The following is a 26159-nucleotide window of genomic DNA, read 5'->3' as shown; positions in this document are numbered from 1 at the left end:
TTACTGTCTGAGCCACCAGGAAGACCCCTCAGTTTTCAGATATTTTAAAAATTCAGTTGTTGTTGGGGAGGAAACTCTGGCACACTGACACCCCTCCCCCCCCCCCCACCAGGCATCTATTTGCCAATCCAAGGTCTAGCGTACACACTCCAGCTCCACCCCCAGCAGAATGAGTTGCACGCAGGCAGCCTTTTGCTGGGGGGAGGGTCTCAGGAGCCCATCTGAACACCTTAAATCTTGGCAAAGCAAATTCAGAGTTTCTCAAAGAAGTGAAGTGAACTGGAAGTTGCTCAGTCATGTCCGACTCTTTGCGACTCCATGGACAGTATAGTCCATGGAATTCTCCTAGCTGGAACACTGAAGTGGGCAATTTTTCCCTTCTCCAGGGGATCTTCCCAACCCAGGAATTGAACCAGGGTCTCCTGCACTGCAGGCTGATTCTTTACCAGCTGAGCTACTCATCTACCAAATAGGTTCCAAGTTTAACCACAAATTAAAAAAAAAAAAAAGGACGAAATATGTACTTTGTAATCGAGTGAACAAGTTCTAGAAAAAATTGTTTTTATTAAAATCACATAAAGTTTATAAACCAATACGCAATAATGCAAGGAACACTCTAAAACATGAATAATGAGGAAGGATTATCCCTACCAGATATAAAACATAATAGTTAAAACTATCATGCTGGCAAATAGAGAACAATGACACAAAGCGGGAAATCAGACCAGACCCAAGTACACACAGAAATTCAGTGTACGATAAAGGTAGTGTCTCAATTCTGAGGACAAAAAAAAATTCTTAAAGTATTGGGACAACCTGCAGCTATTTGGAAAAAGATAAGGTTCAATCCACAACTCATATATCATAGTAAATTTCAAATGGATCAAATATTTATATATTTAAAATGAAACATTAGGGAATTCCCCAATGGTTTAGTGGTTACAACTTAAGCATTCACTGCTATAGATCCTGGTCTGATCCCTGGTTGGGAAACTAAGGTCCTGCAAGCTCTGTGGCATGACCAAAAATAATAATAATGAAAAATGAAACATTAAAATATATAAGAACTTTAATACACTTGAAGAGAAGGCCTTTTTAGTGATATGTCAAATTCTCAAAGCCATAAAAGGAAAGATTTATTAATTAAATTCTTCAAAAAACTAAATATTTCTGCATGGCAAAATAAACAATAAGCAAGATCTAAAGCCAAATGACAAACTGGAAAAAAAACACTTATTAACCATACTTCAAAGGGCTAAAGAAGCTCTCTTAGTTATTATACAGGAAAATCCTCCAGAATATACTAATATGCTATATAAGTGGAAAAATGAATGATGAAGAAAAGTGTGTACAGTATGGTACCATTTATATTTTTAAATGGGGAGGGTGGGATTCCATGTATTTGTTTGTATACATACATATATATTTGTGGTAGCTATCAAAGGCACTGATGTTGGAGTTAGAAACTCCTAAAAATTTCTTTGCAGCAATTTTGGTTCCAAACAACTTTTTTTTTTCCCAAGTAAGACAACTTCATTATACAGAACAGTTTTCTTCATTGTGATTAAGAAATGTTGTTCTGCTTAGTTAGTTGTCATATAGGGGTTATCACATGATTGCCTAAAAAGAAGGAAGAGAGGTATATTGATGGTAATAATGTTTGTTTCCTTTTTTGTCTTTTAAAGTCTGAATCACAGAAGTGTAATACTGATCAAAGCTGCTAGTCCAGTATCCATACTCTTAGACATTAAATTTGCAACAGTTTTCCGTATTCTTTGCTATAGTAATCAATTGAGAGCAAGTTCAGGGTGAGACGGGTACCTGAAAATCTCTCAAAGACTGAAACATAAGAGATAGGACTGTAAAACCTTTAGAAGACAACATAGGGGAAAAATCCTTATGACGCTAGATTTGGTAGAGATATCTTGGCTATGACACCAAAGCACAGGCAATAGAAGAAAAAACAGACGAATTAGAGTTCATCAAAATTAAAAACAGTTGTGCATCAGAGGACACTATCAAGATAGTGAAAAAGACAACTCACAGCACAGTAGAAGAATATTAGCAAGTCATATACAGAATGTATCTAGAACCCTGAAAACTCAGCAAAAACAACAAAAAATCCACAATTCAAAGATGGTCAAAAGATTTAAACAGACATTTCTCCAAAGAAGATATACAAATCAAATAAGCTCAAGAAAAGATGCTCAACATCATTAGTCATCAGGGAAAAGGAAGGAAAACCACAGTGAGATACAACTTCATACTCTTTATTTTAGAGTGGCCATTATTTAAAAACCACATATATACACACGAACACACAGAGAAAATAACAAGTACTGATGAGGATTTGGGAGTAACTGAAACCCCAATGCACTGCTGGTGGGACTATGAAATGGTGTAGTTGTTATGGAAAACAGTCTGGCAGTTCCTCAAAGACATCACAGGATCCAACAATTCTACTCCTTAGTACCCAAAGAAATGGAACACAGGAATTCAAACATGTTTGTACACCAGTGTTCACTGTAGCATGTTTTCCCATAGCCAAAACGTGGAAGCAAACCAAGTATCCACAGATGATGAATTTTAAACAAAATGTGGCATAAATGTACATGGAATATTATTCAACCACAAAAATGAAGAAGTTCTGGTACATGCTACAAATGGATGAACTTGAAGACATTATGCTAGTGAAATAAGCCAGAGACAAAAGGACAAATACTGCATGATTCCATTTATATGAGGTACCTAGAAAAGACAATTTCATAGAGGCAGAAGTAGATTATAAATCACCAGAGACTGGGGGAGCGGGCTCTGTAACAATACAGAGTTAATATTTTTAATGGGTACAGAGTTTCTATTTGGTATGATGAGATGGTTTTGGAAAGAGATAGTGAGGATGGTTGCACAACACTGTGAATGGAATTAGTGACACTGAATTTACACTTAAAAATGACCAAAATGGCAAATTCTATATTAACATATTTTACAACTTTTAAAAATTAATAATGTTATATATCAATAATAAAACCACAAACTGTACAGTTTAAATGGGTGGATGGTATGATACATGAATTATACCTCAATAAAGACATTTTTAAAAATACCCTGACGTATTGAGTCAGAACCACTAAGAAAGTATCAGGAATCTATACTGCTAATAAATACTTTACACATGTATCTTGCTACACACTTGCAAATATTCTGTAAGATAGTTTCTTACAGAAAACTGTAACAGATATTTACTATAACAGTAAACTGTAAACTGTAACAGTAAACTCTTACAGAAAACTGTGACACTGTGGAATCAAGGAACTGTCCATTTTAAATTGTCACAGATACAACCAACCTGCTCTGAAAAAGTACAGTATCAATAAACTCTCCACCAACAGTGCCTGAGAGTGCTTATTTCCCCTATGTTCTTGCCAACACTGAACATTACAAAATGTTTTAATTTTGCCAAAATGTAATATAGAAAGATAAATCTCAAAAGTAATTAAAAATAAACCAAATACATATTAAACTGTACACTGTGCTGTATGTCAAATCTTGTCACAATAAAACTGGGGGAAAATACATTTAAAAAAATAGGACCCTTAAAATCTATAACTACTACAACTTTAACTAAAAGATATAGAAAGTATCTAATACTTCTCAAAGGAATGAACTAAACTTTAAACTTTAGTTATTAATATGACAATTCCTAAATTTTGGATTAAAATTTTTAAAAAAGTAAGTGACACATTTGGATTGCTCTAAATAATAGAGTCCATGAGTCAACTACTGTAAATATAACAATATGTCACATAATTTGAGAAAGGGAAAATTTCACTTAAGGTACTGAACCATTATATTTTGCCATTATATAAACTGGGCTTCTCTGGTGGTCAATGGTAAAGAATCCACCTGTCAATGCAGGCCATAAAGAGTTCGATCCCTGATCCCAGAGGATCCTAGATGTCATGAGGCAACTAAGGCCATGCGCCACAATTACTGCGCCTGTGCTCTAGAAACCCAGGCGCCGTGACTGCTGAGCCCAGGTGCCACAACTGTTGCAGCCCAGGGCCCTAGAGCCCCAGCTCTGCAACAAGAGAAGCCACCACAATGAGAGGCCCGTGCGCAGCAATGAAGAGTCAGCACAGTGAAAAAAAAAAAAAAGAAAAAAATTTACATAAACAGCAATCATTCTAGCAAAATATTTTTTCACAGGGCAATTATTTTTGCCCTCTGAACACTGCCAAAAGAAAACTTCTATTAAGAAATAAAATATATGGTCTGTATTTCTATGTTTTTACTAGAAATCTAAGGCCTAAATTTGCTTTAAAATCAGCACTAACAAAAACCCAACTACTTCTGAAGAATCGGAGTGGGGGGGAAATGTTTTGGTTGTTTTGGTAAAACCTCGCTTTAAAATAAATAAAACAACTCCCTCTCCCCCCACCTCCGCTCCACAAGCTTTCTTAGACTACCAACATGCGTCACAACAGTCTAGCTTTCTCTCCTGAGCCACTGAGGCTCAGTCTCTTTGGAGTCATGAAACCCTTAGTAAAGTTGCTAAGAGTTATGTAAAAATGCATCAAAATGAACACAAAATTCTTCACAGATCATCATAGTCTGAGAGCAACCATAAAAAACCAAATCTTTCCAGAGATCCCAGGTTATAAAGCCATATCTTAGGCTGTAAAAAGGGAGAATAGAACACTTACAAGAATTTACCTCATATTAAATACTATATACAAATGTAATTATTTTTTAAAATTGAAGCAATTGAACACAATTACAATATTGTGTTCATTTGAGGTGTATAGCAAAGGGATTCAGCGTTTTTTTCAGATTATATTCCATTATAGGTTATCAAAACATACTGAACATAATTTCCTGCTCTACACAGTAAATCCATACTGCGTATCTACTTCATGTACAATTCTTGATTATACTCCTAATTTGTCTTTCCATCCCTTTCTCCCCTTTGATAACCATAAATTTGTTTTCTGTAAGTCTGTTTCTGTTTTCTATAAAGATTCATTTATATTATTTTTAGATTTCACATTTAAGTAATATCATACAATATTTGTCTTTCTCTGACTTATTTTATTAACTATAATATTCTCTAGGTCTATCCATGTTGCTGCAAATGGCAATATTTCACTCTTTTTATGGCTAATATTTCATATACATAACATATATGCACATATATACAGAAACCACATCTTCTTAAGTCAACTGTGTGTTGATGGGCACTTGGGTTGTTTCCAAGTCTTGTTTATCGAAATTTAATTCTTTATATATCCATTTACTATAGGCATAAACAGTTCCATGATATAAATGAAAAAACACAGCTCAGTAAGTGTGCAGTTATTAAGCCAGGATTTGAATTTGTTTCTGACTCCGTAATTCATGCTCTTCCCATTATTTATGAAGAACTAATTTAGAGGGTAGTAACATAGTCAACATGCTATGTTAAAGTAACTGTTGGAAGAATAAGCACATACTCATCACCAACAATTTTGTGAGTATACAGATAGTTTTCCTCAGGAACCAAAAACTATATTCTGCTATAAACAACATAAGCAGGATATAAACTACTTAAACATTAAAAATAAGTACATATTGTGGGTGCAATCTTTTTGGTACAAAACCTCATCATTAGCACTATTTTAAAAAATATTATAGAAAGATTACTAAAGACAATCATCATGAAGCCCTTTAAAAATCAGCTGTGCAAAACAAGCTCTAACACTGTTTCAAATAAAAAGGTCCAGATAAAAAAGTTTTCGAATTCATCTTTAGAAAATTCTCGAGGTCAGCAAGAATAGAACCATCCTGAAAGGTAGGTGGTATAATCATTTAATATCTTTGAGTGTCAGTTTCTTCTCTATTATTAATAATTTGTCTATCATCATATTGTTAGTAAGTATGAGGGCAAGATTCAAGTCTAGGTTTTCTAACTAAAAATTCAATATTCCTTTCACTTGGCCATGTAGGAGCAGCAATCTGGATATACCCATTTAAAATATTTGCCATAATTTTACAAATTCAAATACATGCATAGTTATACTACGACCTGCATCTCTTACAAGCCTCAAAATCTGTTTGAGGCTCCCAAAATAGACCATGTAGAAATAACATAAAGATTAAAATAAAAATTCCTGAAATATGTACATAGGTTCAATAAAAATTAGTATCAGTCCAAATAGTGTTAATGATCATATATTGTCAGGACTTCTACTTACCCGTTTTGAAGGACAGTGTTCATTCTTTTCATCTGTCATCTTCCCACTTTTAAGTGCTTTCCTTGGGTGCTTGATAGTTGTTTTTATGGCAGGTCGACATACATAGTTCTCCAAGTTCTTTGGAGGCTTTTTAGTTCTCTTAGCCTGAAGGCCAATTTTCAATTTTAAATTTCCTTCTGTAAAGTTTGTTTCTTTCACTGAAAACTGTTGCTGTGCATCAGTTAAACCATCATCCTTCCCTGCTTCAATGTTTCTTTCCCGATTCCACTTGCGAAGGTCTTCTTCTTCCTTTGTGTTGTTCTCTAGCTCTACTTCTCTCTTGCTGACCAGTGTGCCCGTACTGATGACAGAGGGACTCTTTCTTGAAAATCCTTCGGAATCAGAACCCAATCCTAACATAGCAGTATTTCTAAGGTCCATCACAAGTGTATGTTATTGCCAAGGAATCTTTTGAAAATTTTATAGAATTGAGTTCCATAAAAAACAGGGTTCTCCAAAACTTGCAACCAGCATCTCTTTCTCTGCAGGATAGACCATAACAAAAATTTATCAGAACAGAGGCAATTATTGATTAACACAAGAAATGGGCATAGAGAGGAGATAAGAACGACAGGAAGAACCCAAAATCGCAGTTAAAACTGATCAAAATGCAGTTCAAAATGGTTAAATTCCCTTAGTTACAAATAAATTTATATTTCAGAATACATCTATTATTCTCCAGATATTATAAACAAGCTGCAATAGTACGGTGCAAATCAATGTTTAAGAACCACTGTTAAAATTCAACCAACAAGCTTTTGCAACTGACAGTCAAGTAAATACAGCCTAAGATAAAAATAATATATATTTCAACATGCCTCAGTTTCAAAGGAATATATTTCTTACATTTTAGTTAAAATCAATTTCATTCAAGGTAAAGAATCATATTTTGGGCTAGTTTCAGCATTCCAATCTTATTTATTAAGAAGTGGTAAGTTTTCCAGGTTAAGATTTTTGGGCTGGAATTATCTCTAATGCTGGTTTACTATTCAACTCTGAATCCATATACACATGAATTCATTCCTTAAAAAATATTTCTAAACAACTATCATGTGCCAGGCATTGGGCAACACCCTGGAAATTAAAGTATTGGAAAAAACAAATCCAGTTCCTAAATTTATAAGCATTATACCTAGTGAGAAAGACAAACATTAAATAACTGTATAAATTATTTAGAACTGCTATAAAAATTCTAAAATCCAGGGGTATATTTTCAAAAGTTTTCCTAATAGCGAACAGTCAGTTGTTACAATTCAATCTCCCAAATCCATAAAATATTTTAAAACAAGAATGCAAAAAAACCAAAAAACCCAGAATGCAGATTTATTGTTTTACAATAGTTGGTACACCTTACCAGAGAATCTGAATAATCTACACACGGCAATTGCTTTTAAAAAAGACTCTCAAGAAACCATATTACTATATAATCTAATGACTATTGAATATAAAACCAAAGTAATTCACTATTCTTGAGGACTGACAAACTAGTTTTTCTTTCAAGCATGTATCTGAATATATGATCCAAGACTTGCATATGGGGGAAAAAAAGAACATCCTATCCCTTAGAAGGGGCTTCCCTGGGGGCTCAGATGGTAAAAAATCAATCTGCAATGAGAGAGACCTGGGTTCGATCCCTGGGTTGGGAAGATCCCCTGGAGAAGGGAATGGCTACCCACTCCAGTGTTCTGTCCTGGAGAATTCCATGGACAGAGGAGCCTAGCAGGCTACAGTCCATGGGGTCACAAGGAGTCAGATATGAGTGACTTTCACTTCACATCCCTTAGAAAGTTCAATTTATGAAGTAGAATGGGCTCCCCAAGTGGTGCGACTGGAAAATAAACTGCCTGCCAAAGCAGGAAACGTAAGAGACCCAGGCTAGATTCCAGGGTTTGAAAGATCCCCAGGAGGAGGGCATGGCAACCCATTCCAGTATCCTTGCCTGGAAAATCCCATGAACAGAGGAGCCTGCTGGGCTACAGTCCACAGGGTCGCAAAGAGTTGGACACAATTGAAGTGATTTAGCACATGAAGTAGAATATTTTATAGTTTAAACTATGTGCCTTAAGACTTTTCTTTCCAATGAGATTGTAGGACTTTCAAAGCAAATATCGTATGATATAACTTTTAAAACACACACAAGAAATGTAAACAGAATGTATAGCCCAATGACTGGCCTATTATAGCAAGGCTCAATAGAAGGTGCCAACAATTTTATTAGTAGTACTAGCAGCATTTTAAGTAGTTACTCAACAAATACTGGCAACTGAATGAAGTGTGTTCCTATTCTATTCATTCACACAAACAGTTGAAAGAGTAATTTTCAAGACATTTACATATGGCAATTCTTGCTGTCTATTATTTCATATATTAACACTTCACAATGGCATTTAAGGCTCTTCATAATCTGGCTCTTAACTATTCAAACTTGTCTATTCTTACTTCCTAAAACACACCCTCTATGATTTAGTCAATTCTGCTTTTTGGTTTTTTTTACTGTCCCTAACAAATCGTGTTCACTTCTTTTCAGTGCTGTGTGCTTTCTATTTTTTCCATGATGTGTTCAGTTCAGTTGCTCAGTCATGTCCAACTCTTTGTGACCCCATGGACCACAGCACGTCAAGCCTCCCTGTCCATCACCAACTCCCGGAGTCTACTCAGACTCATCTCCATTGAGTCAGTGACGTCATCCAACCATCTCATCCTCTGTTGTTCCCTTCTCTTCCTGTCCCCAATCCCTCCAGGCATCAGGGTCTTTTCAAATGAGTCAGCTCTTCGCATCAGGTGGCCAAAGTATTGGAGTTTCAGTTTCAGCATCAGTCCTTCCAATGAACATCCAGGACTGATCTCCTTTAGGATGGACTGGTGAGATCTCCTTGCAAGGGACTTTTTTTTTTTTTTTGGTAGTTTTATTTTTATTTTTTTTTCCAGTGGGTTTTGTCATACATTGATATGAATCAGCCATAGAGTTACACGTATTCCCCATCCCGATCCCCCCTCCCAGCTCCCTCTCCACCCGACTCCTCTGGGTCTTCCCAGTGCACCAGGCCCGAGCACTTGATTCATGCATCCCACCTGGGCTGGTGATCTGTTTCACCATAGATAATACACATGCTGTTCTTTCTAAACATCCCACCCTCACCTTCTCCCACAGAGTTCAAAAGTCTGTTCTGTACTTCTGTGTCTTTCTGTTTTGCATATAGGGCGATCATTACCATCTTTCTAAATTCCATATATATGTGTTAGTATACTGTAATGTTCTTTATCTTTCTGGCTTACTTCACTCTGTATAATGGGCTCCAGTTTCATCCATCTCATTACAACTGATTCAAATGAATTCTTTTTAACGGCTGAGTAATATTCCATGGTGTATATGTACCACAGCTTCCTTATCCATTCGTCTGCTGATGGGCATCTAGGTTGCTTCCATGTCCTGGCTATTATAAACAGTGCTGCGATGAACATTGGGGTGCACGTGTCTCTTTCAGATCTGCTTTCCTCAGTGTGTACGCCCAGAAGTGGTATTGCTGGGTCATATGGAAGTTCTATTTCCAGTTTTTTAAGAAATCTCCACACTGTTTTCCATAGTGGCTGTACTAGTTTGCATTCCCACCAACAGTGTAAGAGGGTTACCTTTTCTCCACACCCTCTCCAGCATTTATCTTGCAAGGGACTCTTAAGGGTCTTCTCCAACACCACAGTTCAAAAGCATCAATTCTTCGGCGCTCAGCTTTCCTTATAGTCCAACTCTCACATTCATACATGACCACTGGAAAAACCACAGCCTTGACTAGATGGACCTTTGTTGGCAAAGTAATGTCTCTGCTTTTTAATATGCTGTCTAGGTTGGTAATAACTTTCCTTCCAAGGAGTAAGAGTCTTTTAATTTCAAGGCTGCAATCACCATCTGCAGTGATTTTGGAGCCCAGAAAAATTAAATCAGCCACTGTTTCCCCATCTATTTGCCATGAAGTGATGGGACTGGATGCCATGATGTTAGTTTTCTGAATGTTGAGCTTTAAGCCAACTTTTTCACTCTCCTCTGTCATTTTCATCAAGAGGTTCTTTAGTTCTTCTTCACTTTCTGCCCTAAGGGTGGTGTCATCTGCATAATTGAGGTTATTGATATTTCTCCCAGCAATCTAATTTCAGCTTGTGCTTCATCTAGCCCTGCATTTCCCATGATGTACTCTGCATATAAGTTAAATAAGCTCAGTGACAATATACAGCCTTGACGTACTCCTTTTCCTATTTGGAACCAGTCTGTTGTTCCATGTCCAGTTCTAACTGTTGCTTCCTGACCTGCATACAGATTTCTCAAGAGGCAGGTCAGGTGGTCTGGCATTTCTATCTCTTCAAGATTTTCCACAGTTTATTGTGATCCACACAGTCAAAGGCTTTGGCGTAGTCAATAAAGCAGAAATAGATGTTTTTCTGGAACTCTCTTGCTTTTTCAATGATCCAGCAGATGTTGGAAATTTGACCGCTGGTTCCTCTGACTTTTCTGAAACCAGCTGGAACATCTGGAAGTTCACAGTTCACATACTGCTGAAGCCTGGCTTGGAGAATTTTGAGATGAGTGCAATTGTGTGGTAGTTTGAGCATTCTGTGGCATTGCCTTCCTTTGGGATTGAAATGAAAACTGACCTTTTCCAGTCCTGTGGCCACTGCTGAGTTTTCCAAATCTGCTGGCATACTCAGAGCAGCCTTTCACAACATCAGCTTTTAGGATTTGAAATAGCTCAACTGGAATTCCATCACCTCCACTAGCTTTGCTTGTAGTGATACTTCCTAAGTCCCACTTGACTTCACATTCCAGGATGTCTGGTTCTAGGTGAGTGATCACGTCATCGTGATTATCTGGGTCGTGAAGATCTTTTTTGTACAGTCCTTCTGTGTATTCTTGCCACCTCCTCTTAATATCTGTGTTAATGATGTGTTCACATCCTGAAATTCAGAACTCTGAAAAAATTAAAAGTTTTTTCATAATACTCTAAGTGAGAAAATGTGACCTGACCTGATCTGAATCCATTTTGGTCTTAATTACCACAATTTCTGTGAACAGGCATATACTTTAACGCACAATTAATAAAGTGTGTGATTAAGGAGTCTTTGTTGCCAGTTCTTCCTTTTCTCCCTTAACTCTAAACACTGGAGTGGCCCAGGGTATGCCTTTTCTTTTCAATTTACATTCACTTCTTAAATCACCAGATTCAGTCTCCTAAATTTGGTGGTAGTGGTTTAGTCAGTAAGTCATGCCCGACTCTTTCCATCTGATGGACTATATAGCCTTCCAGGCTCCTCTGTCCACGGGATTTCCCAGGCAAGAATACTGGAGTAGGTTGCCATTTCCTTCTCCAGGGGATCTTCCTGACTCAGGGATTGAATCCGTGTCTCCTGTGTTGTACAGGGATTCTTTATCATTGAGGCACCAGGGAAACCCAGTCTTTTAAATTTAAATTCCATCTAACATGGATGATTCAAAAATTTCTATCTTCAGATAGAGACCAGCTGAGACTCCTTCTGGAACTCTAAATGCATATTATCTAAATGCTACTTGACACACTGACTGTATAATTAATAATTAGGCACTTGAAGCTTAACACGTTCAAAGTCAATTTGCCTTTTCTGAGCCCCTCAAATCTGTTCTTCCCACAGGTTTACTCATCTCAATAAATGCAACTCCAACCAGAAATATTAAGACCAAAAAATTTTAATCATCTGTGATTCCTTCCTTTTTTAAATGCCCCATATGTCCACTTGGTCAGAAAAGCCTACTTTACCTTCAAATTCCCTGGAGAAGGAAATGGTGACCCACTTCAGTATTCTTGCCTGGAGAATCCCCATGGACAGAGGACCCTGGAAGGCTACAGTCCATGGGGTCACAAGAGTTGGAAACGACTTAGTGACTAGACCACAACCATCACCACCTTCAAAATACGTGCAGAACCTATTTCTCACTAATTCGACAGCTATGTATCAAATCCAACTGATAATATCGGACCTGGACTATTCAGTAACATCCTAACTGGCTCCTTGCTTCAGCCTTTGTATCTCTTTAGAGCCTTTTCAACAGCATAGTAATCCCTTTAAAGGCTGTATCATACACCATGCCACTCCTCCACTGAAAAATCCTTTCAATGAATTCCCATCTCACTCTAAGCAAAAGCTTTGAGTCCTCACAATGGTCTAAATGCCCTACAATCTCCTCTACTTCTCTTCCTCTACTCCCTCTTCTCCTACCAATTTTCCTGTTTAATTCCAAGGAGGTGGGGACACAAGTAATTCTTCTGTTTTTCGAAGACAAAATACTCCTAACTCAGGGTCTTTGCACTTATTCTACCTGACAAGAACACCCTTTCCCCAGATCACTGCATGATCTGCACTGTCATTTCTATTATGTCTTTGCCTATAAAACAGAAAACACCCAGCCCACATCTTCTCACACTCTATCCTGTTTTATTTCTCCTGCGCTTTTCTCACCATCTGGTGTACAATGTATTTATTTTTGTCTACACCCTTCCGTTGGAATGCAAAGTCCACATGGAAATGGATTTTTGTCAGTTTAGTTCAATGGAGTATTCCAGCATCAACAACAGTACCTGGCACATAGGTAGTGTTCAATAAATACTTCAATTAATTCCATGCTTTATGTGGGTTACATCTTATTGGCTTCAACTTGTTCCTTTGCTATTCTTTCCCCTCCTCTTTCTTTCTTATTTCTTAAATTCTAATGCCAATCCAGGGTTTCGTGTTACTAATGGTGAACTGATGGGCCTGCCAAATATCTTACTGTTAGTTATAAAAAGAAATTCTTTTAGAAATAAAAATAAATAATAAGTTATTCAAAAACAACTGCTTTTACACTCACTACTCAAAAGTATACACATTTTAAAATTTCCCAAAACTTTTTAATTTTCATAATGAAAGAATACCAGAAGTTTTAACATACATTTACAAATATAAAGTAGAATTCCTGTATTTCTTCCAAAGAACTCAAAAGCATTTTTTACCAGCACTTATTTTCAAAACATTCCAGAGAAGGGTTTGGAGAACATGACTCTGTTCATTTTAAAAACAGAAAAAACTGAAACCAAGTGACATAATAACTGGTGTTATTAACAAAACAGCAATAAATGGAAAAGAAATTTAATTTGAAAATACTGACCACTACCCTAGAAATGTATGTAAGAATAGAGAGATATGTTTCCTTAACTTCATCAAGGAGGAAAAAAGAAAATCCTAAGGGCATATTTTGTGAATCCATTTAGGAAGACTGGAAAATCATGACTGGCAAACTCCACATACCAAATTTAAGTGTGTCTAGTAAAAACAAATCCAAGTTCTGAAGATACTTCACAACAAAGAATGCTTTTTATCTGCTAAACGTAAACTGCTTGAAAAGCAGTCCCTACAACAGCTGCCAGAATGTTGTTTTTGAACTTTTAAAGCAATGTTCTTTGTGAATGATATTTTTTCAGCTTTTGGAAAGATGTATCTATACAACCTAGGTTTTCCATCTCAGGGCAAGGATTCCATATTGTTACACAATTTATTTTGGTTCTTACTATAATATATTCAATTTAAAACACAGTTTCAAGGGGAAATAGAGAACTAAGAATGCTAGAATGTCTTCATTCATGCTCAAAGAGGCAAATTCAACATTCATCTAATATGCAACGTTGGGGTTTATATTTTCACACCACTGAAACAATCCAAAAACGTCTAGCCCAAATTCAAGAAGAAACAACATTAAATATATGCATGAAGTTCCTTTTCCCAGATCATTTTATCTGTGAACAAAGTTTTTAGAAAATTAATAATTACAGGTGACCCTTGAACAAGAGTTTGAACTGCACAGGTCTACTTAAACATTTTTTTCAACAGTATATACTACAGTACAGTATACAACTGTAAATGTGATTTACAGTTGGCTGAATCCACAGATGTGGAGGAACTGCATATACAAAGAGTCGACTCCGTGGATTTTTGACCACTTGGAGGGGTAGGCTCCTAATCCCCATTTTGTTCAAGGGTCAGCTATATATATTTTCTAAGTACTAAAAATATTTTCTAAGTACTACAAATATTGAGTCCTTACATTAGCATTAGCTTAGCATTAGCAATTTAAAAATAATAAAAATACCTAAATTTCACCAAACTCTCAATATATGCAAAGCGCTATGCTATAAGTTTTATATAATTATTTTATTTAAGCCTCACAATCAACTATGAGGCATTACTATTATTACCCTCTTTTTAAGAGATGAAAAAACAGATGTGCCTGTTTGTGTGCTAAGTCACTTCAGTTGTATCCGACTCTTTGTTAATAGTCATTAAAAGGTAGAGTCTAGGTCTGTCTGGCTCAACTTAAACACTATGTTATACTGCCTCCCAAAGATCATGTTTAATGTTAAGTCACTTAGTCGTGTCCAACTCTTGGCAACCGCATGGACCACAGCCTGTCAAGCTTCTCTGTCCACAGAATTCTCCAGGCAGGAATACTGGAATGGGTTGCCATTTCCTTTTTCAAAGATCATGTTTAGTCCTGATCTTATCACTCCTCTCTGCTACATTTGCTATTTGAAACTCTCATCTGGCTGTTATGATCACACATTCTACTGGCTCTCCAACTACCTCTCTAACCATTCTATCATTTCCTTTATGGATTCGTAATTCTTAATCTCAACAAATCCTTCATCCATTCAATAAATACTTTCAGAGTCTCTAAACATGTTTTGAGGATTGTGACATCTACAGTAGATAGTCATAAGTAATATAAATATGGTCCTTGGTGTCATGAACCTTAAATTTTAGAGGTGAAGACCAATGAATGATTAATCATATAAATGTATTTAACTTCTAATAAACATGAAGGTACTACTATTTGAAGCAGTGTATCAAGGAAACTTGGAAGGATGGGAAATACATCTTAGAAAAACATGTAGCTATAAGCTGAGACCCAGTATGAGCAGGGATTAGCCAGGCAAAATATGGAGGTGAAAATAATCCAAAAATAGGGGAATGGTGTGTGTAAAACTCCCTGATATTGTAAAGGTAAACCAAAGGGAGAACAGTACAAAACGAAAATGGAAAGATAAGTAAAAATAGCTTGCAGAAGGCCTTTTTAGTCTGCGTGAAAGATATGGAATGCAAAGAAAGACTCTGAGTAGGGAGTAACAAGATACAATTTACATTGTAAGAAAACGCCTCTGGTTGCTATGGAAGAATAATTAGAAAGACAGCAAGAGTTGATTATGAAATAACAATCATAAAATTGACATATTAAGGCAGTAGCACTGAAAACTTTTTTAAAATTGATGAATTAAGAGATATTTTAGAGGTATAACTGAAATGATTTGTCAATAAGGAGGAGGAGGAGAGGGAAAGGAAATATGAAGACTTAAGCAACTAGAGAATTCTATGGTGGTATACCATTTAGACACTCCTTCAACAAATATTTACTAAGTGTTCACTATGTAACAAAAATTTGTATAACCTTGCAAAAAACATAACAAAAATCCTGCCCTCATGGGGCTAACATTCTATAAACTGTTTGCCAGGATGAGAAAGGTGAGATCAAGAGTTCAGTAATAAATAACTTAAATCTTAGATGCCTGTGAAACATTTACATATAAAGATCAAGCAGACAGATAAAAATATATGTACATGATATATACAGTGGTAGTGGTTTAGTCACTAAGTCATGTCCAACTCTTATGACCCTTTGGACTGTAGCCAGTCAGGCTCCTCTGTCCATGGGATTTCCCAGGCAAGAATACTAGAGCGGATTGCCATTTCCTTCTCCAGGGGATCTTCCTGATCCAGGGATCGAACCTCAGTTTCCTGTATTATAGGCAAACTCTTTACGAAGTGAGCCATCAGGGAAGCTACTATAACATATGAATATAAAGTAAAAGGCATTTTATAAGCTTTTGTTTTAACTTGGTAAGAAAAGTAATTTATCTTATTAACATTCCTTAATACGTAAAAACAATATTTTTTTCCCTTTTTAGATATGCACACATTTAAAATTACCACTGTATACTAAACAATGTTTGCAGATTTTTAGCTTAAAATAAGTAAAATCTTGCTTGACTCATCTATAATAAATTTTCATGTTCCTCTGTGGTCTTTACTGAACAGTTAAGAGACTGTAATCATTACTTTATATCTCAACATTCAAAGCCAGATACAAATTAACTATATGAGGCTTTTACAAATTTATAGTTCATTATGCATTTTAATCTGTCTTGGGTTTCATGCTCTTTAAAATTCTTATAGATGACCGTAATATTTTTTAGAATATATCACATTGGCTAAGTAATCACAGTACTACCAGAAACGTGGAGATCATCCTTGACTCCTCAACCTAACAACTAAAACTTGTGAAAACCATAAAAATAATTTTTGATTACATATAATTCTAATTCCACTGCTACTGACTTGTCCAAAAAAAAATTCTGACCCAAAATATAATACTGGCTTTCTAACTTCTTTGTATATTCATCTTGCTCTCCATCAGTCTTTTCCCCAAGATACTGTCAGAAAGATGATTTCTAAAAATAATCTAATTATGTCATTTCTCAGCTTAAAATCTTTGAAGTTTTCATGTTGACCTTTGGATATAAAAGTCCCTAATCCTAAACATAATTTATAACTTAGATTTTCAATATGGTACAGTATTTACAGACACAAACTGGATCCAGAATGCACAGGCTCAGATCCCAGGTTCTAGTAGATTAATTTTGGGCAAGGCACTCCATGCCTTGTCGTCTCATCTGTGAACAGAAACTGTTTTTGGGGTTCAGTGAACTAGTCTATGAGAAGTACTTACAAAAGTACTTCTAACACACACAGTGTTTACTTTTTTGTTATTATTACCTTCCTCTACCTAACTCTAACCACATCATTTCTCATTCTTCTGTGAGCAGAGCAGGAGCAAATAAAATCCCTCGAAAGCAGTAATATATGTACGACATAGAAACAGTTATAAGTGTTCTAAGAACTTTTCAGTTTCCCAAATGTCTCTGTCTTCCTCCCTCTAGGAGGACACATAGTTCTCTCTGCCTAGAACTCTCTTCCACTCCCTTCTAGGTCGACTACCACTCATCCTTTCCATCTCAGCTTAAAGGTCAGTTCATCAGGCAGACACTTCCTAAACCCCTAGACCAGGGGGATTTCCCTTTTAGAGGGTCATATAGCACACTGTAAGTCTTGTAGCAACTTATACTAGTAAGCTACATGCTTAATATCCATATTCTACATGAGACCGTTTGCTTCATAATAATAAGAATCCTGTCTGCCTTATCACTGCTTTATCCTTAGTAAAGTGCCTGGACCATAAGAGATATTCAATAAATACCTAGTGACTGAGTAAGCAAACGTGCATATTACTGTATTTTAATCATGTATACAGAAAATAGATAAAATGAAAATCAAAATACTAAAGAATTGGTATTTTAATTGTCTTTAGACACTATTCAATCTTCTCACACTGTTTTAACAACTAAAATTAAGCACTATGTATATTACCAGTAAAAGCATAAGCAGTGTCCTAATTGGTTTAAGATATTTTACATTAAACCACTGAATCACGAACATTACATAAGTCACTGAAATCATAAAGAACTAAAATATCTTCATGAAGAGACCAACAAAATTTGAACTGTGTTCCTAAATGATTTACACAAGATAAACTACAAAGCTGGACAAACTAAGCTTTTTTACTCAACTACAGAACAACCCTTCATTTAAAAGATAGGGACAATCACCAGCAATTCCTAACACAGTACAATTCAGCAATAAATCTAGCTATTTTTATATTTATGTACTGTAGATATTTCTTAAATTCCAAGATGCTACTGATTCTAAGAGGTTTCACGAATCAATGACCACATTTCTAAGGGAAAATTTTTTATAAACTACTACCACATTAAATGTAATTATCAGCTGTGTTATTTCCTAATTTCAGAAACATTAAGCGGGGAGGAAAGAATGTCTCTCATGACCAAAGAAATACTATATTATACCAACAAATTACTGCAGAAACTTAGAACAGGAAAGTGAAATAGCAGATGTAAATTATAATTAGTAAGCCACAAAAGTAAAATACACACAGAAAGAATTCCCAAAGCTAATCCTGAGGAAAAAATTATACTCATCAACTGCCTGTCAGGAAGATAATCTAATCAAAGCTTACTTTAGTTCTTCCTAATAAAGTTAACAAAGATCAAATATATATAACTTTTATTCTGTTTTTAAGAAAGGAGAAATGGGTCCATGATTGCAAGGAATGTGCAGGGACAGTAATCTCTATCCCTAGGGAATTCTAGAATAGCAACAGGAGGGCAGTACGAGTTAACATCAGAAAGATTTGCTCATTAACAAATTATTACACTTTGACAGGATTAAAGGCTGTCAATTTAGGGCCAATCCACTTGGTTACACACTAAACAAGAGTCACTTCCAAGAGGGCACCATTTACTTTGTAAATATCTTACATTTGTTTTTCATAAAACTTTTCTGTGGAAAAACTGGAGTCGGAATGTAAAATGGTGCAGTGGCTTTGGAAAACAGTCTGGCAGTTACTCAAAAGGCTAAACAGAGTTACCACATAACCTTGCAATTTCACTCTTAGAGGTGTGTGTGTGTGTGTGTGTGTGTGTGTGTGTGTGTGTGTTAGAGGTGTGTGTGTGTGTGTGTGTGTTAGAGGTGTGTGTGTGTGTGTGTGTGTGTTAGGTGTGTGTGTACCCAAGAGACACAAAAACTTCTACATAACTGTTCACAGCAACATTATCCATACAATGAAATGTTATTCATATAAAAAATAGCATACAGTCATCCCTCAGTATAGGTAGAGGATTGGCTTCAAACCTCCCCCCCCAGATACCAAAATCCCAAGATACTGATGCCCTTTATATAAAATGGCAAAGTATTTTCATATAACCTACATACATTTAAATCACCTCTAAATTGCTTCTCATTCCTTACACAAAGTGCTATATAAATAGTTGTAAATATATCGTGAATGCTGTGTAAATAGCTGCATGCAGAAAATTCAAATTCTGGTTTTTGGAACTTTCTGGACTTTTTCCCGCCAATTTTCAATCCACAGTTAGTTGAATGTGAGGATGTGAAACCCAAGGATACTGAAGGCCAGATGTACTGATCCCTGTTATAACATAGATCAAGTCTGAAAACACTGTGTTAAATGAAGGAAGCCAGCAACAGGAAACACTGTAACGTTCCATTTGTATGAAATGTCCAAAAAAAACAAATCCATACAGAAAGAAAGTAGATTAGTGAACTGACAGCCCTGGTAATTAGGGCTAGGGTAAATGGGGAATACCTGCACTGGAAAGAGACTGCTAGTGGGTACCAAGATGAATGTTCTTAAATAGATAGTGGAGATGGGTGTAGAACTATGTGAATATACTAAATCACTGAATTGTATGTTTCAAATTAGTGAATTGTACAGTACCTCAATAAATTATACCTCAATAAAGCTTAATTAACATTTTCCTGGCAGATCAAAATAAAGGGTCTTATGGAAGGGATTCCCTTCCTGCTTTGCATAAAAACAATACACTAGTGGCGATCCTGTAAAAACTTAAAAAAAAATTTTACAGGCTCATATAGAACATTTATTTTTCGGTTGCAATGGATCTTAGTTGCAGCACACAGGATCTTCAATTTTTGTTGCAGCATGTAGGTTCTTTAGCTGTGACCTGTGCGATCTAATTCCTTGACCAGTGATCAAATCTAGGCCCCCCGCATTGGGAGGGAGTCTTAGTCACTGTGAAGTCTTAGCCACTGAACCACCAGGAAGTCCCTGTAAGAAATCCTTCCGAGTTAACATTTCAATATGGCAAGAAGTTACTTTATTTGATATACGTTTGCTGCATGTTGACTTAATTAGCTATCCATTTGGAGAAAATAAACATCCATTCCTCACTTTAAACACAAGAATAATTTCCTCATACATTTAAGAGTTATATGTAAAAATAAAAGTACTTGAAGAGTATCTGTGACTATTTCTGCAGCCTATGGTTGTGAAACCTTAAAGCAAATCAGGAAACTAGAAACCACAAAGGAAAATACGGACAGATTTGATTATATAAAAGCATTATATACCTGTAACATAAGATGTAAATAAAATCAAAGACAAATTGGGAGAAGATATAAAAATATGAAAAAGGATTAATACCTCTAATACACAAAGTTATCTCTACAAGCTAAAACAAAAGAAAAGATACAGGAGATATGCACAAACAATTGACATCAAAAGATGACCTACCTCATTGGTACTCAGGCAGATGCGAACTAAGACAAGGTATTTTTCACTCATTACTTTGGTTGAAATTTAAGACTGATATCAACTAATACTGGCAAGGTGGGAAAGGGACACTAGTGGCCACCATCAGTTTGGAAAGTAGTATTTTCTATCATAAAAAAATAAAAGCACCAATGAAAGGCTATTATAGCAGTCCTTGATGTGCCACACACAGTTCAATATACACACACACACACAAATATATAGCCACATATGCTATTTTTAAGTAAAAATGCAAGCATGATCTCATATTTGTAAAGGGTAGAAAAAAACATTTGTATGCACAAAGAAACAAATATGAATGGATGATTATACACCAATTGATAGCACTGGTTACCTTTAGGGAAAAAGATTTGAAAGTAAACAGGGAAAAAAATTACTTAAAAATATTTTTTCCTTGACCTATTACAGAGTTTATTAGTTTTATAATTAAGCACAAATCCAACAAAAACATATTTTTTAAAAATTTGAAATATACTGAAATAGACATAGCTACCATATATAGGATTCTTGCCTGGAAAAACCCATGGACAGAGAAGCCTGGCAGGCTACAGTCCACAGGGTTGCCAAGAGTCAGACACGATTTAGCAACTAAACCACCACCATCACTACCATACGCACACACCTCTCAAGCCTTGTTCATATATACAGAAAATCGAGAAATCTAACCCAATAGCTTTTGGATGGACTTTCTAACTCTATTATCTTAATACCGACTAGCTATTTTCTTTTTTGGCTCTGTCACAAGGCATGTGAGATCCTAGTTCCCAACCAGGGATTGAATCTGCATCCCGCACACTGAAGCACAGAGTCTTAACCACTGGACCTTTAGGGAAATTTCTGAAGTGCTATTTTCTTAATATAATCCTCTCCTTTTTGTTTCCATTCAAGACTACCACCTAGAACACACCTCTTTTATCTTTTATTTTGTCTTATTGTGGTAAGAACACAATATGAGATCTATCAAATTTTTAAGTGTACACTATTATTGACTATATGTACAATCTGTACAATGAATCTCTAGAGTTTATTCATCTTGCTTGACTGAAACTTTATGCCTATTAAGTAATTCTCCATTTCCTTCTACCTGCAACTATATGCTTCTTCAATCCAGAACAGAAAAAGAAAACAAATTGGACTTTACGAAAAATAGGAACTTTTGTTCATCAAAAGACACCGGGTGACCAAGAGGGTGAAAACGGAAGCCACACATGGGATGATATTTGCAATGCACAGATCTGAGAAAAGAATTGCATTCAGAATATATATTAAGAGCAGGACTTCACAAGAGGATGCCCAAATGTCCAACACACACATGAAAAGATGCTCAACCTCACCAGTGAAATGCAAAGCAATACCAATGAAATACTTTTACCCACCAAAATGGCTAAAATTAAAAAGAATGGCAACACTAAAAACTGGGGAAGATGTCGAGCCTGATAAAGTTATAAAGTCATACAATAAAACTTGGAAAACTATTTGACTGTATTTACTAAAAATAAAAATATGCTTACCCTGTGGCCCAGCAATTCCACTCCTAGGTATAGGCCAAAGAGAAATGAGTGCATACTGTTCACCAAAAGAGGGGAGATGGCCAGGTAAAGCTTCAGAGCATCAACTTGAACTTTGTCTCAGAAGTTGGGTAGGTGTTCTCTAAGCAGTCAGGCACTGGGAGGAACATGAAAGTCATGGAGATATAAACGAATTGTGTGTGGGAATGACTGACAGTTCCAAACAGTTGAAGCACAAGGGTAAGAGGCCCAATGAGACACAAAAGTAAAGAAGTAGGCAGGATCCTAACAGTGCTAAAGAGTACGTCCTGTCAAGGCACACGGTCAGGTTTGGATTCAGAAACTGCGTGCATTTCAGAGTGTGTGGGATATAACTAGGGAACTTAGGTGGAAGCCATCCAGGGTAGGGCACAGATAGATGGTTACCACTTTGCTGCGATTTTACCAATTCTGGACACTTGCTTTTCTTAAATCCAGCCTGCCATTCTAACACTGGCATGTTGCTTTAACTAGTCATTCTTCAGAAATTATTGCATTACCAAAATGGTGAAGAGAAAAGGAAAGTGGACAGATAACAGACAGTCCGGCAAAGGTTTACTTAAACCACCATCCAACCATGATACCATATGAGTTTATTTCCATCTTTAAATGCAATCCCTATTGAAAGAACAGGCAAAGAATGCAACTATTGTTACATAACAATTCATAATTAAGATTCTTATGAAACAAAGTATAATGGCCTACAATTAAAATTGCACAAGAACCTCCCAAAATTACATGTCAAAAATCTTATGTGCCTATGTGCACTTTTGGGGAAAGGTTAGAAAGGTTTCATTACGCTCTAAATGGGGTCCATGACCACTACCACCACTACCACTACCACCATCACCACCACCACCAAGAGAGTTATGATCCTCTGTTTTTAAGGCCAGCTTCGCAGGTAAGGTACAAAATGGATGCCCATGAAACTTGGAGGTCGCCATTTTTAATCACTTAGTTCTAAGTCTCAGTAAGTACAGTTGCCGGATTCGTGTGGAACGGATTCACCTAGAAATGTTTTTTGGGGCTTATCTCAATCCCAAATCTTACTACTTTTTTAAACTCTCAATTCTACTTAATAAGAATGCTTCTAACTATCTGGAAATTTTTGGTAATGTTTCTTAAGGATGCCATTTATATGGAAGAGAATTGGGTCTCAAATACATACAAATGATGTTTCTGACTTAGGAAAAAAGAAATTATGGATCTTTATTTCTCAGGTGCTTTCTATAAAACAGCCAACAAGCAATCAAATAAACCCTAGGGAATATGTTGTTACTAGAAAAGTTTCCCCTCAATGTTCTGGAATTAATACCTTTTCCTGAACTGACAGAGTCCAACACTAGCAATCTTTTAGGCATAGTGCCAATTCAACAGATGGGCCCTTCATTTTCCTAATGGTAGAGGTAGATTGGCAAGTGTGAAGTCATATGCTCAAGCAAGAGAATATGTTTCATGCATTAGCTAAGAGGATTTCTGATAGGTTTTCAAATTATCAACAACAAAATCTATAGACTGTGATTACTTTTATCACCTTTTATTTCTATTTCTTCCAATTTCTGACACCTCAAATACATTTAAATAGATCCTCACCCACATCCAGAAAAACCTGCAAAATGCAGTAAGTCAACCTAAATGGTATTAAGCCCCTAATAGTTACATATATGTATTCTAGGATGTTGACTAAGTTCACAGATGAAAAACCAGCTTCTTAAAAGGAAGGTCTAACAATGCCCAATGACAAGTTAAATAAGAAATTAGCAGACCACTTGATCTCACTCTAACTCTGTAAGTTTTCAAAGCTAGAAAGGGGTATCATATTAATGAGTAAGAGCCTTAACATCTTTTGATACCTCATTCATTATTTTATAAACTTGTACTTGTTTGTTTAACCTCATGTTGCCTCTCACAATGGACATCTAGGAAACTAATAACCATTCTGGCCATCTTTTCAGAGTAATCAAGTAGAAACAGGCATTCTTGCCCTTAATTTCACATAAAATGAGTGTTCTGAGCTCTGCAACATAAAGAGCTATTTAACAGGTAAAAGAATGGCAATTTGTTTCTCAACCATTTTATTTTTGTCTCTATGTCTTGACTAGTTATTACTTGCTAGGTTTTCTTAGTTAGGAAAGTATTATTCCTAAAATTACAATATCAAAATATTCTTTTAACTCTGGCAATTTTACTAAGTGTCAAGAATACGCCACAACTCAATACAAGAACATCTCTTCTCTATTTGCACTCACTATCCAGGTACTCTCAGAAGTCCCATGGCTGTAAATAAGCATTTCTACACTGATCAAGTCCCAAATTTACACTTATCCCAACCTCAACTGCCTACTCAATGTATCTCCACTGGAAACCTTTAATAGATAACTCAAAGCCAACATATCCAAACCAAACTCTTAACATCTGCACTCCTGTAACTTGCTTCTGCCAGTGTTCCTGGTCTCAGTACTTGGCATCCAACTGTTAAGGCCATCTCTGGAGTCATTCCTGACTTACTCTTTTACTCAGACCACACATCCAATACAGGTTATCATCACTACTATCTTCAAAATATATCTTAAACCCATCTTCTTGATCACACTTTAGGTTCAGCTCCAAACCTTCTCTTGACTCAAATACTATAACTGCCATATAACTTACCACTCTACTGCATCACTCTTGCCTTTCAAAGTGTATATATTAGACCAAGTCACCTCCCCACTCAAAACCTTTCAATAGCTTCCAATCAAATCCAGAATAAAACCTAAACACTTACTCAAGTCTTAAAAGTCCCTACATTATCTAGGCCCTGGCTACCTCTTCTCCTTATTTTTTATTATTCTTCCCCACATTGTTCACTCTGTTCTATCTCATTCCTATTTCTTAAACACACCACACACACTACTGCCTCAGCACTTAGGCCTCAGACAGATTCATGGGGTCCTTTGTATCGTTCCCATTTCTGTTCAAACACTATTAGCTCAAAGGACTTCTCTAAACTACCTAACATTCACCCTCTTACCTTGTTTACAGTTCTCTTACAACACTTATCACGAAATGCCATAACATCACATCTACTTATACAATTATCTTACTACTCACTAGAAAGTGAGCACCATGAGGGCAGTGATTTTTGACCATCATTCACTGCTGTAACCCCTGGGCTTAAGTATGTGCTAAGTTGCTTCAGTCATGTCCAACTCTGTGCAACCCTACAGCCAGGCTCCTCTATCCATGGATCCTCCAGGCAAGGATACTAGAATGGGTGGCTTAATACAGTATTGGCATAAAGTTTAGTCCTCTCTTGGTACCTGCAGGTGGCTGGTTGCAAGACCCCTCACAGATACCAAAACTCAAGGGATACTCAACTCCCTTATATAAAATGGCACAGTATTTGCATATAACCTGAGCATGTCCTCCTCTACACTTTAACGCATCTCTAGATTACTTACAATACATTCACAATACAATGTGAATGCTATGTAAATAGCTATAAATACTACAGTATAATCACTATATAAATAGCTGATGGCATGAGGCGAATTCATGTTTGCTTTTTGGAACTTTCTGGAATTTCTTTTCCCCAAAATGTTGCTGATCTGTGATTGGTTAAAACTGCAGATGCAGAACCCATGGATACAGAAGGCCAAATGTATAGAATCAATACTTGTTGAATGCCTTCTGTTGGAAGGCACAGGAAGCAAAAAGCTGTTTTTTATTTGACTCTGAGCAGAGGAGTTGACTAACTGCCCAACAGACTCCCTGTATAAAACATAGGAGACAATATAGATTCCTCAAAAGTTAAGAGATTTTTTTTCCTAGAATTGATTTGCTCTGGCATAAAATAGCACATCCCAAGACATTTCTTCAGAGATCTTTATTATATCTTAAGAACAAGTTTTGCTTGAACCACATGTAACATGATGGTAGCAATATGTTACATCAATACTGAAAGATTATGTCCTAGAAAATGAAAAGAAAAATGCCCAAGAACCTTGTTTGTCACTGAATCCT

The 26159-nt window shown here is 36.2% G+C and overlaps 1 protein-coding gene across 6 annotated transcripts in view; it reads right to left on the bottom strand.

The window, feature by feature from the left end:
- ASH1L (ASH1 like histone lysine methyltransferase) overlaps positions 1 to 26159 on the bottom strand; it is a 201321-nt gene that overhangs the window by 166199 nt on the left and 8963 nt on the right. For 5 of the 6 annotated variants that reach the window (XM_065902482.1, XM_065902468.1, XM_065902492.1 and 2 more), the window contains exon 2: positions 6234 to 6754. In XM_065902482.1, the coding sequence (XP_065758554.1) occupies positions 6234 to 6653 (420 nt within the window). In that variant the 5' untranslated portion in view covers positions 6654 to 6754. Of the gene's footprint in view, positions 1 to 6233; positions 6755 to 22118; positions 22273 to 26159 lie in introns of all 6 variants that reach the window. The other variant, XM_065902469.1, reaches the window with a different exon arrangement.

This window comes from Muntiacus reevesi, chromosome 1 (assembly GCF_963930625.1).
Source record: "Muntiacus reevesi chromosome 1, mMunRee1.1, whole genome shotgun sequence".
NCBI classification, from domain to species: Eukaryota; Metazoa; Chordata; class Mammalia; order Artiodactyla; family Cervidae; genus Muntiacus; species Muntiacus reevesi.
This window is presented reverse-complemented; position numbering and strand designations above follow the sequence as displayed.